The sequence below is a fragment of the Heptranchias perlo genome, chromosome 8 (assembly GCF_035084215.1).
Source record: "Heptranchias perlo isolate sHepPer1 chromosome 8, sHepPer1.hap1, whole genome shotgun sequence".
Taxonomy (NCBI): Eukaryota; Metazoa; Chordata; class Chondrichthyes; order Hexanchiformes; family Hexanchidae; genus Heptranchias; species Heptranchias perlo.
The window spans coordinates 65,372,396-65,388,160 of NC_090332.1; the positions used below are offsets into that span (position 1 = coordinate 65,372,396).

At 42.6% G+C, this 15,765-nt stretch overlaps 1 protein-coding gene across 3 annotated transcripts in view; it reads left to right on the plus strand.

Annotated features, from left to right (window-relative positions):
- Window positions 1–15,765, plus strand: part of cep43 (centrosomal protein 43) — a 74,248-nt gene that overhangs the window by 23,890 nt on the left and 34,593 nt on the right. For all 3 annotated transcript variants that reach the window (XM_067989213.1, XM_067989214.1, XM_067989215.1), the window contains exons 6-11: window positions 2,209–2,235; window positions 2,957–3,013; window positions 9,449–9,519; window positions 9,625–9,686; window positions 11,110–11,171; window positions 14,298–14,381. In XM_067989213.1, the coding sequence (XP_067845314.1) occupies window positions 2,209–2,235; window positions 2,957–3,013; window positions 9,449–9,519; window positions 9,625–9,686; window positions 11,110–11,171; window positions 14,298–14,381 (363 nt within the window). The remainder of the gene's footprint in view (window positions 1–2,208; window positions 2,236–2,956; window positions 3,014–9,448; window positions 9,520–9,624; window positions 9,687–11,109; window positions 11,172–14,297; window positions 14,382–15,765) is intronic.

Consider the following 15,765-nt stretch of genomic DNA (forward strand, 5'->3'; position numbering starts at 1 on the left):
TCAGCTGCTTCATCAATGACCTACCCTCCATCGTAAGGTCAGAAATGGGGATGTTCGCTGACGATTGCATAGTGTTCAGTTCCATTCGAACCTCTCGGATAATGAAGCAGTCCGTACCCACCTGCAGCAAGACCTGGACAACATCCAGGCTTGGGCTGATAAGCGGCAAGTATATTCGTGCCAGGCAATGACCATCTCCAACAGAAGAGAGTCTAACCACCTCCCCTTGACAGTCAACGGCATTACCATCGCCAAATCCCCCACCATCAACATCTTGGAGGTCACCATTGACCAGAAACTTAACTGGACCAGCCACATAAATACTGTGACTACAAGAGCAGGTCAGAGGCTGGGTATTCTGTGGTGAGTGACTCGCCTCCTGACTCGCCTAAGCCTTTCCACCATCTACAAGGCACAAGTCAGGAGTGTGATGGAATACTCTCCACTTGCCTGGATGAGTGCAGCTCCAACAACACTCAAGAAGCTTGACACCATCCAGGACAAAGCAGCCCGCTTGATTGACACCCCATCCACCACCCTAAACATTCACTCCCTTCACCACTGGCACACTGTGGCTGCAGTGTGTACCAACAGGATGCACTGCAGCAACTCGCCAAGGCTTCTTTGACAGCCCCTCCCAAACCTGCGACCCCTACCAACTAGAAGGACGGGGGTAGCAGGCACATGGGAACACCACCACCTGCATGTTCCCCTCCAAGTCACACACCATCCCAACTTGGAAATATATCGGCATTTCTTCATCGTTGGGTCAAAATCGTGGAACTCCCTACCTAACAACCTTGTAGGAGAACCTTCACCATCGGACTGCAGCGGTTCAAGGTGGCGGCTCACCACCACCTTCTCAAGGTCACTTAGGGATGGGCAATAAATGCTGGCCTTGCCAGTGACGCCCATATCCCATGAACGGGATGTGGGCGTCGCTGGCAAGGCCAGCATTTATTACCCATCCCCAATTGTCCTTGAGAATCCTCTGCAGATCACTACTGTATTCTCTGTTGCTATGGCTCTCCCTACTTTAGTAGTCTGCAAATTTAACAAGTTTATGAATGCATGCCAGTTATGTAGATATGTAACAACAGGAGTACAAGCACTGACCCCTGTGGAACCCACTCAACACCTTCTTCTTCCCCCACCCCCAATTTGTCATTGAGTGCTCTCCATTTCCTATTTCTTTGATCCATCACCTTATGACTCCCATGTTCTACCCTAGATTCCCATTTTTTTTTAGTTTAGTTCAATATTTATCTTGTCAGACCTGGTCAAAGGCTTTCTGAAAGTCCAAATGATGTATATTATAGGAGTTTCACCATATACTTTCTAACTCCTTCAAGGAAGTTTGTCATGCAGGAGCTTCCCCTTCTAGACCCATGTTAGCTATTAAGTTAGTTCCATATAAGTGGTACTCCAACCTATTCCATAGACTGATTTCCATTATTTCACCCACTATTGATTTTAGACTGTATTTGTATTTGCCTCTGTCTGACATTCATCTATATTAATCCTGTTAACTTTTAACCTTTAAGTACCTCTTGCACATTGATTTTAAAGTCCTTCAGGATATTTCTTGCATTTCAGTAATCAGATAGTGAGTCAGTATTCTCTACTCCCAGCAGGCCATTTGACTGTAATTGGCGTCATAGTTGCACCTGATCCTGTTCTCACCTGTCATGCACACATTCCAGCAGGAGTTAGGATATCGATTTAGGAGTGAGAATGCTGGCTGATTTTCAACCCCCTTCCCCAGTCCAGGGTGTTGAGGCCAATTGTAGCTCTTCAGTTGCTGCTCTGGTGAAATCAGCTAACCTTCTGCTTTGTCTGGCTCAGTGCTGTATCTGAGATGCCTTTACCCTCAAGGCCACTGAGGGAACCTGTTGAATGAGCCTTTAAATGTTTAGGTATAAATCTGCCTGTTTAAAAGCCTAAAAACTACCACTACTGTTGTTTTTGTCTAATGTGCTAAAATAAAGTATGCAGTTCTGTGTAATTTTGAACTCAGCTGATGGTACTGCATTTTAAGGCTCAATATTCAGAGCAAAATAAAATCTGTAACAAAAAAAACAAATGTATTTGCTGAACATCAACACAGAAAAAGGGAAATAATGGGAACCTGAATGCATATTTCTAATCCATAAGAATGCCTATAACCGTAAGTATTATAACAGTAATAGTCTGCTCTTCTTGCTGCAGGGTGACCAGACCACTTGTATTCCAAAGGTACTGAATCATTTCTGCCTGACTTTCTGCTGACTGATGATGGGTATTACTGCTTGCTGGGATTTTCGTCACAATCTAGTCTGCCATTCTACTCTCAGCCTTCACAATTATTTTAAGTTACATATATAATAGCTTTTCAGTAAGTGATACAATATGTCTTAAAAGGTTTTTTTTAATGACAATGAAGATTTCGGTTAAAATTAATCCATTTTATTTTAAGTACTTATAGACAGTTTGTCCCTATACATTGAAATTGCAATAATGCAAAAGAAAGTATTTAGCTGATCCAACTGTCTTAGAAAACCATTGTATATGCTAAAATATGTTGAGTTAAAGTATTGTAAAACAATACACTACATATTAAGTGGTAGATCTCCTGTAGGGTTGCTAGCAGATTTTTTTTTTGAAATACATAAATAGTGTGTTCCTCATCCCGGTAGACAAACAAAAGAAGAATTAACTTTGTACCCTTTATCTGCAGTTATATAAATCTCTGCATGTAACATGTTGTAGTTGCATAAATATGTGTCGCTCAAGTATCATAGTTACTGAGAAACATACAATATGTGACATTATGGTTTTAGTGTATAATAAAACATGATAAGCGACAAAGGCGTGGTAAGAATACAGCTACCTCATTTTATAAAGGTTAGAACTACGTGACAATTTGTATATCTTTCCTCTTCCGAGTTCAAAACTGGTTGTGATTATTTTTTTCCAGGAATTGTCAGCAAAACACATAGCAGATGCCAAGAAAAAGTTTGAATTTTATGTTAAGGTGAGTTTTTAACTTTCCACCAATTTAACTTGGATTGTTAATCTACAACAACAACTTGCATTTATATAGCACCTTTAACATAGTAAAACGTCCCAAGGTGCCCCACAGGAGAGTTATCAAACAAAATTTGACACCAAGCCACATAAGGAGGCATTAGGACAGGTGATCAAAAGCTTGGTCAAAGAGGTAGGTTTTAAGGAGGGGAGAAAGGTAGAGAGACGGAGAGTTTTAGGGAGGGAATTTCTGAGCTTAGGGCCTAGGCAGCTGAAGGCACGGCCACCAATGGTGGAGCAATTAAAATCGGGATGCACAAGAGGCAAGAATTGGAGGAGCGCAGAGATCGCGGAGGGATGTCGGGCTGGAAGAAGTTAGAGATAGGGAAGGGCAAGGCCATGGAGCAATTTGAAAACACGGATGAGAATTTTAAAATTGAGGCGTCCCCAGACCGGGAGCCAATGTAGATCAATGAGCATAGGAGTGATGGGAGAACGGGACTTGGTGCAAGTTAGGATATGGGCAGCAGAGTTTTGGATGAGCTCCAGTTTATAGAAGGTGGAAAATGGGAGGCCAGCCAGGAGAACATTGGAATTGTCGAGTCTAGAGGTAACAAGGGCATGGATGAGAGTCTCAGCAGCAGATGAACTGAGGCGGGGTGGAGACGGACAATGTTACGGAGATGGAAGTAGGCGGTCTTGATCGTGAAGCGGTTATGTTGTCGGATGCTCATCTCGGTCATATAGGACACCGAAGTTGCGAACAGTCTGATTCAGCCTGAGACAGTGGCCAGGAAGAGGGATGGAGTCGGTAGCTAGGGAACGGAGTTTGTGGTGGGGACCAAAGACAATGGCTTCAGTCTTCCCAATATTTAGTTGGAGGAAATTTTTGCTCATCCAGTACTGGATTTTGGACAAACAAGTGTGTCAAATGAGAGACAGCGGAGGGATCAATAACATCTGTCATTGGGAAAATGCTAGAATCCATTATGGAGGAAGTAGTAGCAGAACATTTGGTGACTCATAATACAATCAAGGAGAGTCAACATGGTTTTATGAAAGGGAGATCATGTCTGACAAATTTATTGGAGTTCTTTGAGGAAGTAACGGGCAGGGTGGATAAAGGGGAACCAATGGATGGAGTATATTTGGATTTCCAAAAGGCATTCGATAAGGTGCCACATAAAAGATTACTGCACAAGATAAGAGCTCATGGTGTTGGGGGTAATATACTGGCATGAATAGAGGATTGGCTAACTAACAGAAAACAAAGAGTCGGGATAAAAGGGTCATTTTCAAAATGGCAATCTGTAACTAGTGGGGTGCTGCAGGGATCAGTGCTGGGGCCTCAACTATTTACAATATATATCAATGACTTGGATGAAGGAACAGAGTGTCTTGTGGCCAAATTTGCTGCTGATATGAAGATAGGTGAAAAAGCAAGTTGCACAGTGTCTGCAAAGGGATATTGACAGGTTAAGCGAATGGACAAAAATTTGGCAGATGGAATAGAATGTGGGAAAATGTGAAGTCATCCACTTTGGGAGGAAAAATAAAAAAGCAAAATATTATTTGAATGGAGAAATATTACAAAATGCTGAGGTACAGAAGGATCTGGGTGTCCTCGTACATGAAACACAAAAAGTCAACATACAAGTGCAGCAGGTAATCCGGAAGGCAAACGGAATATTGGCCTTTATTTCCAGGGGGATGGAGTATAAAAGCGGGGAAGTCATGCTACAACTGTACAAGGTGCCGGTGAGACCACACCTGGAGTACTGCGTATAGTTCTGGTGCCCTTATTTAAGGAAGGACATACTTGCATTGGAGGCAGTTCAGAGAAGGTTCACTAGTTGATTCCGGGTGTGGAAGGGTTGTCTTATGAGGAAAGATTGAATAGGTTGGGTCTGTACTCATTGGAGTTTAGAAGAATGAGAGGAGATCTTATTGAAACATACAAGATTCTGAGGGGACTCGATAGGGTAGATGCTGAGAGGATGTTACCCCTCATGGGGGAATCTAAAACTAGGGGGCATAGTCTCAGAATAAGGGGTCGCCCGTTTAAGACAGAAATGAGGAGGAATTTCTTCTCCCAGAGGGTCATGAATCTTTGGAATTCTTTACCCCAAAAAGCAGTGGAGGCTGAGTCATTGAATACATTCAAGGCTGCGTGAGACAAATTTTTGATCAGCAAGGGAGTCAAAGGATATGGGGAAAGTGGAGTTGAGGTAAAAATCAGATCAGCCATGATCTCATTAAATGGTGGAGCAGGCTCGAATGGCCTATTCCTGCTCCTATCTCTTATGGTCTTGAGAGATGGTGGTGAGGTAGAGCTGGATGTTGTCAGCATTCATGTGGAATCTGACGTGTTTTCGGATGTCGCCAAGGGGCAGCATGTAGATGAGAAATAGGAGGGGGCCAAGGATAGATCCTTGGGGGACTCCAGAGGTAACTGGAAGAGAAGCCATTGCAGGTGATTCTCTGGCTGAGTAGATAGATAAGAATGGAACCAGGCGAGGGCAGTCCCACCCAACTGGACGACGGAGGAGACGTGTTGGAGGAGAATGGTATGGTCAACCGTGTCAAAGGCTGCAGACAGGTCTAGAGGAATGAGGACGGATAGCTTACCATGGTCACAGTCACAAAGGATGTCATTTGTGACTTTGATAAAGGTGGTTTCAGTACTTTAGCAAGGGTGGAATGCTAAAATGAGTGTAAATTGCAACTTTATATATATTTTCATGCACATTAATTATGGGCTGATTTATGACCTAAAGGGTTATTCCTGTAAAGATATATGTTTAAATAGTGGTGCAAATTTTACACAAGTGACTGTTATAAGGGTCGATTCTCTGGGCGCTGCTTGTGAGTGCCTGTAGGGAGAGCAGGTCAGGAAATCACAGGCCTGTAGCCCGTGATTTTACAGACTTTAATTTTAATGGACAGATGATCATGGCTCATGAGTTTGTGATTTTCTAACCTGTGGTCCCTATGATGACTGCTCCTCACTGGGAATACCCAATTATACAATCAGCCCTCTAATTCTAGTTACTTTATTAGTAATTTCATAGTTAGCCTGTTGTAGTTAGTTAAAACACCCAGTTCAACTTTAATATGAAAAAATTAAAGGCACTTTTTCCATGGGTGTTTTAGTAAAGCACGGTTGTCCCCAGGATAAGAATTAAAAGAAGAAAATTCTTAAAATATGATCTAGGCCCATATGAAAGTTCACAACATAGATACAGGTGAGGAAGTACCTTCAGCCCATATGAACTGATCCATCTAGAAAGTCCCTACATTCTTCCCATTATGCCATTCAATTGTTACTTAAATGATTTTTAAAAATTGTTTTTGGGATACAGCAACACCGGCAAGGCAATGTTTATTGCCCATCTCTAGTTGCTGGATAACAATTAAGTGGTGGACTACCTTCTTGAGTAACTTGTGAATTCCAGGATTTTGACCCAATGATTGAGGCATTGCGATTACGTCGATTACATCAGGAATATTCTTGAGGGTTCTTCCGATCTGCAGCCATAACTTCAGCAGAAGATTGGCAGAAACCACCATGGCTGATCGGGAGACCCCCGAGGAGATTTCCGGCATGTATATCCAAGTCATTATGGTATGTGACTTGGAGGAGTTGGTTTTTCCATGATCTTGATCTTGTTGCTCTTGCCCTTGATAGAAGAGGTTGCAGGGCTGGTAGTTGCTGTTAAAGTAAACTTGGTGAGTTGCTGCAGTGCATCCATATTTCAAATGATTCTATGACTTTTGCCTCCACTACCCCATCTGGAAGTCCGTTCCACGTGTTGCTGACTGCTTGGGCATGATTTTGGCTCGGAGCCAGGAACCCGGAAGTCAAGTGAGTGCATCGCATTCTGCGATCGCAACTCAATTGAAGGTGAGTATTTGTGCTTCCGGGCTTCCTACGCACCAGGCAGCCAGATTGACAGGCTGGCTGCCTGTCTGGAGGGAAAGGAGCTGCAAATCGAAGAGAGAGAGAGATCGTGAGCCGAGGAAGAAATTGGGGCTGGGGGGGGATGTGAATTTTTTTTTTTTTTTTTAATTCGTTCACGGGATGTGGGCGTCGCTGGCGAGGCCAGCATTTATTGCCCATCCCTAATTGCCCTTGAGAAGGTGGTGGTGAGCCGCCTTCTTGAACCGCTGCAGTCCGTGTGGTGACGGTTCTCCCACAGTGCTGTTAGGAAGGGAGTTCCAGGATTTTGACCCAGCGACAATGAAGGAACGGCGATATATTTCCAAGTCGGGATGGTGTGTGACTTGGAGGGGAACGTGCAGGTGGTGTTGTTCCCATGTGCCTGCTGCTCTTGTCCTTCTAGGTGGTAGAGGTCGCGGGTTTGGGAGGTGCTGTCGGAGAAGCCTTGGCGAGTTGCTGCAGTGCATCCTGTGGATAGTGCACACTGCAGCCACGGTGCGCCGGTGGTGAAGGGAGTGAATGTTCAGGGTGGTGGATGGGGTGCCAATCAAGTGGGCTGCTTTATCTTGGATGACTGGGTGAACCTTGGAGAAGATGGGAGGAGGAGGAGGGGGGGGGGGGGGGGGTGGTGGCTCCAACGTGGGGCGAGGAGGGGGGGGGGGGGTGGTGGCTCCAACGCGGGGCGAGGAGGGGGGGGGGGGGGGGTGGTGGCTCCAACGTGGGGCGAGGAGGGGGGGGGTGGCTCCAACGTGGGGCGAGGAGGGGGGGGGTGGCTCCAACGTGGGGCGAGGAGGGGGGGGGGGGGGGGGGTGGCTCCAACGTGGGGCGAGGAGGAGGGGGTGGGTGGTGGCTCCAACGTGGGGCGAGGAGGGGGTGGGTGGTGGCTCCAACGTGGGGCGAGGAGGGGGGGGGGGGGGGGTGGCTCCAACGTGGGGCGAGGAGGGGGGGGGGGGGGGGTGGCTCCAACGTGGGGCGAGGAGGGGGGGGGGGGGGGGTGGCTGCTCCAACGTGGGGCGAGGAGGGGGGGGGGGGGGGGGGGTGGCTCCAACGTGGGGCGAGGAGGAGGGGGTGGGTGGTGGCTCCAACGTGGGGCGAGGAGGGGGTGGGTGGTGGCTCCAACGTGGGGCGAGGTGGGGGTGGGTGGTGGCTCCAACGTGGGGCGAGGTGGGGGGGGGTGGGTGGTGGCTCCAACGTGGGGCGAGGTGGGGGGGGGGTGGTGGCTCCAACGTGGGGCGAGGTGGGGGGGGGGGTGGTGGCTCCAACGTGGGGCGAGGAGGGGGGGGGGTTTCCGCTCGTGGGGTCATGTCGGCCAGGTGTGCTTGTTGGACCTGGATGAAGCACTCCTGCTCCTCTCAGCCTTCAAGCTGTGCAATAAAGGCACTCACCTCGTGGATCTGATCCTACTTGCCTGCTTTCACCTGACGTGAATCAGAAGCAATGGGAAATCCAAACAGATAAGGTTAAATTTGTTTTACATTTCTAATGCACAAAAAATTTAAATGCCTCAACTGTTGCAATGAGGTATGTTGCCCCTTTAAGTATCGGCCCACCAGCTTTAAGTCGGGACGGGACTTACGGGTTTCTGTTGCGCGTGCATCCTAACACACCTGGGTTAAATCCGGAAGTAGGTGCGATGGAACTGGGATGTGGTCCCGCTAAAGAATTCAACTATTCTTACTACCCAACTGCCCCAGGCCCACCCGTTCTTGGGGGTTAAAATTCTTCTCCTTGTGTCAAGAAAAACTTCCCGACGTCAATTCTAAATTTACCTTTTACCAGTTTGAACCTATGTCCCGCTGCTATGCTTTAGTTTAGTAATCTTCTGGATCCACTTTTTCTATACTGTTTCCTATCTTTATAACTTGCTGAGTTCACCGTTCAGTCACTTTCTTTCAAGCTTGATAAGCACAAGTTTTTCCTAACTCAGGCCTCTGACACTTGATCTTGTGGCTTGAATATCTTCCCTATGTCCCAGTGACCAGAACTGGACACCATACTTAACATTTGGTCTGACCAGAGTGATATACATTTGAACATTATTTCTACTGACTTGTACTACTCTTTTCACAACATAACTCCACATTCTGTTTGCTTTGTTGATTGCTGCTGCTCAATGAACACATTGAACTTCTGCAGAAAACAATTTTGTAACCAGGTGAATTGTTTTAAAATTGTGTTGGCTTGTAAGAACAGAAATCTTTTGTAATGAAATATCTTCTGGTATTTTTGTTTAAATACAGTGAATTCTGATCTGGTGCAAGAAATCATAACCTATCCAATTTGCCCATTTCACTGGACTCCTTTGAGTTGTGTATTTTTAATACTTTTAGTTTTATTAAAAAGTCTTACTAGTTTTAGCCCATTTAGTGCCCGTACATGGGATGGGAATCTTTGAAGTATGTTCTGCTTATAAAAGTTCAGATTTAGAACTGTGTAGTGCTGTATGATCCAACGGCAATGTATTTTAAAAAAAATCATCTCCATGATCTACCTTGATTTTAGGACAAGAATGGTGAGATAAGTAAGGAGGAACTGAGGGAACTATTCATAGATCTCTTTCCTCATTTTCACAAGTAAGTCAGCACATACCACTTAAAACAGTTTTTTCTTTTTAAATTACATTTTGCTGCAAACCTTTTTAAAAAAATTCTAACCTTTTCAAATTGTTTCACTGATAGGAATATGCTGGACAGATATGTAAATGATGAGTTTAAAGCAGTGGATAAAGATTTTAATAATGGTAAGTGTGTTTTACAATGATACGTTTTATACATGTTTGCTGAGGCCACTGAAGTGCTTTACTTCCAGTAACCTGATCCTAGTAATAATAGGTTTTACCTTTCTAGTGTATTTGTTTTAGTACTAGATTATTAGAGACCTCTCTATGCCGAAAATCCAAAGTCTGCTTAGGAATGAATAATCACATTTTAACAAGAAAAAAAGACTTTCCTTTCATGGCAATCATCTGATAACTCCATTATATGTGTAATTTCCTCTTCTGAACCCCCAAAAATTTACTTTGAAGCACCCTGCATACAGATCACATCTACAGTGAGTACTAGCATTAAGTAGGATGTAGGTTTTGGAACATCTACTGTCCACATATTGAGTTCCAAATTCCAAGCATTTCATCAAGGAAGACACTGAGTGAAGGCCAGGTACTTCCCTTGGATAGAAAATGAAGAAAAAATTGATGCCTGGTACCATTAAAGGCATGTGGGGGACATCAGCTTACAAGTCAGAATAAGTTATATTGTCATTGCGTACATCTGGCCATCAGCTGTGGCTCAATTGGTAGCACTCTCGCCTTTGAATCAGAAGGTCATGGGTTCAATTTCCACTCCAGAGACCTGAGCACAAAATCTAGGCTGACACTCCACTGCAGTACTGAGGGAGTGCTGCATTGTTGGAGGTGCCGTCTTTTGGATGAGATGTTAAAACCTCCTTAGGTAGATGTAAAAGACCCCATGGCATTATTTCGAAGAAGAGTAGGGGAGTTATCCCCAGTGTCCTGGGCAATATTTATTCCTCAACCAACACGACTGAAACAGATTATCTGGTCATTATCAAATTGCTGTCTGTGCACAAATTGGCTGCCGTAGTTTCTACATTACAATAGTGACTACATTTCAAAAATACTTCATTGGCTGAAAAGTGCTTTGGCACGTCCTGGGGTCGTAAAAGGCACTATATAAATGCAAGTCTTCTTTCTATCAATGGTGAGGCCAGATCTAGAGTGCGATGTGTACTTTTGCTGTCCATTTCCTTAAAAAATATATAGTTACATTAGAAAGGGTTTACAGAAGAATGACAGGTTGGTTGCATGCCATGGGGACTAAAGTTATGTAGAAAGGCCAAAGCATCTAAACATATTGCTGCAGAAAAGATGATTGAGAGAGACATGGTACAAATCTTTAAAATAATGACGGTGTTAGATAAGGTTGGAGTAAGCAAGCTAATTAAATTGGGCAATCGACACAGGACTAGAGAATGAACAAAGTAGTTATTTTGCTATTCTAGTTTGTTGCCTTGTTCTATAACTTGATACAATATTAGATTGTTTTTGTCAGCAGATCACCTAATCAAAAACCTTTTTAAAAAAAAATGTGTTTATCCAGATGAAGTTTTAAAGTAACTGCTTTATTTCTTCCTTGTTTGATTAGTGATTGATTTTGATGAATTTCTGGGAATGTACAAAAGGTTATTCATCCAATGCAGAAGTGTGGTAAGTCAAGTTTTTGGATTAAAAATAAAAATGCCTTCACTCCCCTCTCCCATTTAGGGCCCCCCCCTCCCTTTGCATACCTTGGCTGAAAAAGCAAGCAGCCAGCCCTCTCCTAACCTTTTTGCTCCTGCAGTTCTTAAATTGGCTACTAGATGATTTCTGAAAGCTGTTCAGCACCCACACTCTCCTTTTTGAGAGACTCGGCAAATTGTGAGGAATCTACATGTGCAAACTCTTGTCTTGCCATCCATGATGCAGCATGCTGGTGTACCAATGTGTCTCAGCACTAGGGGGCAACATTTGGCATCAAGAACATAAAAAGATCAAGCTTGGAACAAGAAATGGCAATGAACCCCAACAACCTTTTTCTTTCCAATCAACCATTTACATTTGAGGTCCTCAAAGAGGTCAGCAACCACGTGTAATCATTTGAAGAATACATTCAAAATTTCCCCTAAACCCTGCAGTAATCAAGTGAAATCTTAAGAATATCAATCAAATGGTATTATTGATGCTGTTTTACCCTGACGAGTTGCTTTGCAATAATGACATGATCTCAGCAAAACAGAAGCCATGGTATCCATTGAAACATTACCAGATAGACATAGAAAATATCCACTGGTCTGTTGTTTGGGAGAGATGATGGTGCCCATTACTGTGATGACTACACAGGATTCTGTGCCAGCCAGATTGTTAGCCATGTTCCAAAATTATGCCTTTCCATAAAAGCAATGATAGTTTTTTTTGGGGTGAGAGGAAATTGGCTGGTAGCAGTTGCTGGCTTATAATCTCCTGATACTAAAGCTGGGAATGGTTGTAAAGAAAAATTTGAACCTTTTTAAGCCTGGCTCTGCTGAGTTGCAGTTTTATAAAGCCTTTTACTTTTGCAACTTTGCAAGCTAGCAATGTAAACAAGGTGGTGCTGTTGCTTCCAAAGGCAATTTCCAAAGCAGCATCTCACCCAGCAGCAACATCAACATTATCAGGCTTACTGTTGGAGGTGGCTATGCCTTTAAGCTACCAGTAGGCTAAACTGCTCAGGCCATCTGTACGGGCCAGCAAGCTGTCCTGTACTCTGACTTCTGCAGTGCACCTTCAGTCATTGAGGAATGTACAAGAGGCCAAGCTACAATCATGACTCATGACTTTAAAACAACTATGCGTGTGCAGTTTTAATGATGTAGCTCCTCTAGAAAACTCCTTGCAATATAAATGGGGCAGTTTATATAGTAATGAAGATTCAGAACCAGTGTTACAGAACCACTTTTAGAATCATACAGTTTTACAGCACAAAAAAGGGTCATTTGACCCATGTTCCAGCACTGCCTCTCAAAGCGCTATCAGTTCATCTTATTCCTTTGCCTTTTTTCCCCATACCTGTCACCTTTTTCTTTCAAATATTCATTCCCTTTCCTTTTTAAAAGCTATTATGGATTCTACTTCTACATTGCATGTCCTAACAACCCTCTATATAAAATAATTTCCCCTAATGCTCCCTTTTTTCTTCAGTAATGATCTTAAATTTTATGCCTTCTAGTTGCTGACTCACTGACTAGTGGAAATAGCGGAAATATTTACTTTATCAAAAGCCATCATAGTTTTCAGCATGTCCTTCAGAGATCTTCTTAACCACTTTCTAGTGAAAAGAGCCACAATTTCGCTATCGCCTCCTTATAACTGAAGTCTTTCGTCCTCAGTGTCATTTTAGTATATCTCTTTTATATCCTTTCCATGGCCTTGACGTCCTACTTAAAGTAGGGTGTCCAAACACTCTTCTAACTGCAACTAGTCAATGATTTGTTTAGATTTAGCATTACTTCTTTTGCTTTTGTCCTTTTTGTGCCTCAATTTATCCCATATGCTTTTTTTTTAGCTTTATCATCTTGTTCTCTCACTCTTAAAGATCTGTGATTGAGACCCTAAGTCACTCTGTACTTTACTCCTTTTAATGCTTTACAGTTTAGTGTAATTTCATCTCCTTAGTCTCCCTCCCAAAATGTATCACTTCACATTTCTTCACATTAAATTTCATCTAACATCTATCTGTTCAATCTGCCAATCTGTTTTTGTCCTCCTGAAGTTACTTGTGGTCCTCTTCATAATTAACTGTACTACCTATTTGCTTTTTTACTAATCTGGCAGTCCTCAATTAACTCATGCCATTCTAAGTATTACGGCATTTGCAAGATTACCTACTATGGATGTTAGGTTGACTGGCGTATAGTTATCTGGTTTATCCCTTTTCTCTCTTGAACAGAGGTGTTATGTTGCAATCCTCTAGTCCTCTGGCACAACGTCCATGTACAGTGGGGCTGTCTATAATGTATGTACATCAGTAAGGGGAGAGTGTTTGAGAATATGCACCAAAGAATGGAGAGGGAACAAGGCCTTTGTCCAAAGTGTGTGTATGCTATTTATTCCTTTTATTAACATTATTTCTGTTTACAATGTTTTGTCAAATATCTGTTTTATCTGAATAAAATAAAAAGTTGTTTTTCAGGTCTGAGTTTATTATTTGAGGTTGAGGCAAGGTTAAGTCCAGTGGAATCTATTGATAGAGCAATTTGGGCAAGTGACTAATCACGATTACCGGATGATCACCAAGTCTGAAGATGACAATCCCACAATGCCTTGCAGGGATCTGTCAAACTAAAGCCATTACTTTGAGCAATGCATGGCTCTACTATTTAACTAAATAGAATTGTTGAACAGCTGAGCAGTGCCGAAAGCAGTCACTTACGTTAAACTAAGTTAACTTCTGGAGCCCTGATCAAACTTTCAAAATTTCAACCTCCTTTCTTTCAGTGTGTGATAGAACTGTCGAAGTTTACAGCACAGAAGGAGGCCGTTTGGCCCATTGTGTTTGTGCCAGCTGTTTGTTAGAGAAATCCAAAACTAATTCCCACTGTCCTCTTTCTGTTCCTCTATCTTCCTTTGCTATTCTTGCAGTTCTTTAGAACTTCAGCAAAGAGTTTTCCCAATGTTCTGATGAAAGCAAAAAAGTGAAGATATTGTGATGAGTACCAGAATGTTATATGATTATTTGTTGCAGCATGATGATACTTTAACGCATATTTTAAAAATATTATACAACATTGCAACAGCTGTTGTCTGCTCCTATAATAGGTAGCCCAAGATGTGACTGATATTGTGCAGGTTCCACGCAAGCTTCCAGAAGGGAGGCAAAGTGCTTTAAATACAGGCAGCAAGGTAAGAGAGCAGAGCTAGCTTTGTCCATTACTTTAATCGAATAATATTTTGAGTATCAATAGTGCCATAAATGTACTGTTGCACTAAAGGCATTAGACTTCATTTGCATAAACAGAATAAGGGGTCATAATTTTTTTAAATTACTAAATCCATGGCTACCCTGCATCCATTACAGTATTTACAGTCTACTGATCCAGTCACTTTTTGTGCTCATTAAAAATTGTATTATCCAATAATTTGAATGAAGCAAGATAAATAGCTGCAAAGTGGGAATTTAGTGGTTTAAAAAATTGAACCATCAGATAGTTTGGATTCTGAGGAGACTGTACCGAAGAACCTTTTCTTTGGTATACAGTTGATTCCTTTTAATTCAAAATTGCTTAATTCAAACTATCTGAATTCAATTTTTAGCCAGTAAATTCCCACTTTGTTGTGCTATTTACATTGATTCATTCAAATTATTGGATAGTTCAAATCTTATTTCCACACAATCACAAAAATGACTGAATTATCAGGAATAGACTGTACAACCTTTCTGTCAGTAGGCGGCACCAAGGTCTATCACAGCCCATTCAAGATCTGCTCTGAATCCTATTTGAATTATTCAATAATCTAATTTAAACAACATCAATTACAGCAAAGTGGGAATTTACTGCTTTTAAAAATTGAGTTATCAAGTAGTAGTAAGCAACTTTTTGAATTGAGAGGACTTGACTGTAAATAAAAGGTTCTGCAGTACAGTCTACTCTTAATTCAAAGTTGCTTAATTCAAACTAACTGATTACTTAGATTGTTTTACCACTTAAATTTTCATATTGCCTTGTTAGTTGTGTTTAATTAAAGTTATTGGATAATCGTTTTAGCACATGTACTGTGAACCACCAGGAGTAGGCGGTACAAATTTTCTGCCACTAGGTGGCAAAAAATGGCTTTTTGAATGCTGCACTGAAGTGTATTAAAGCTCATTCAAGAAATGCTGCGGGACCAAATCTGCTTAGGAAGAAAATGGGATGATACTTGGACAAACTGCTTCCAGTCAGCGGAAAAAAAAAATGCCATGTTTTAAGATGAATTCTGACAATATTTTAAGAATAGGTACTATGAAAAGATCACTGCAGTCATCCAGGATGTCAGGTGTCTCCTGCTTAGTTTGCGACTTTGATATTTGTCTCAGTGGCCTGTTGACTGCCCTGCAGAACCTTCAAGCTGGCTTTCAGCAGGAGTATACATGGCTGAAGCACACCTCGTTTCAGCAGCATTACAGGCCATATAAAGCTCACCTCTGGGGGAAAAACCCACTGACCAAACAGCTCTCTTTTCTTTCTGTCTTTTTCCCTTCCTTCCTTCCTTTCCACTGGGTGGTGGTACAGCTTCTTCTGTGGAC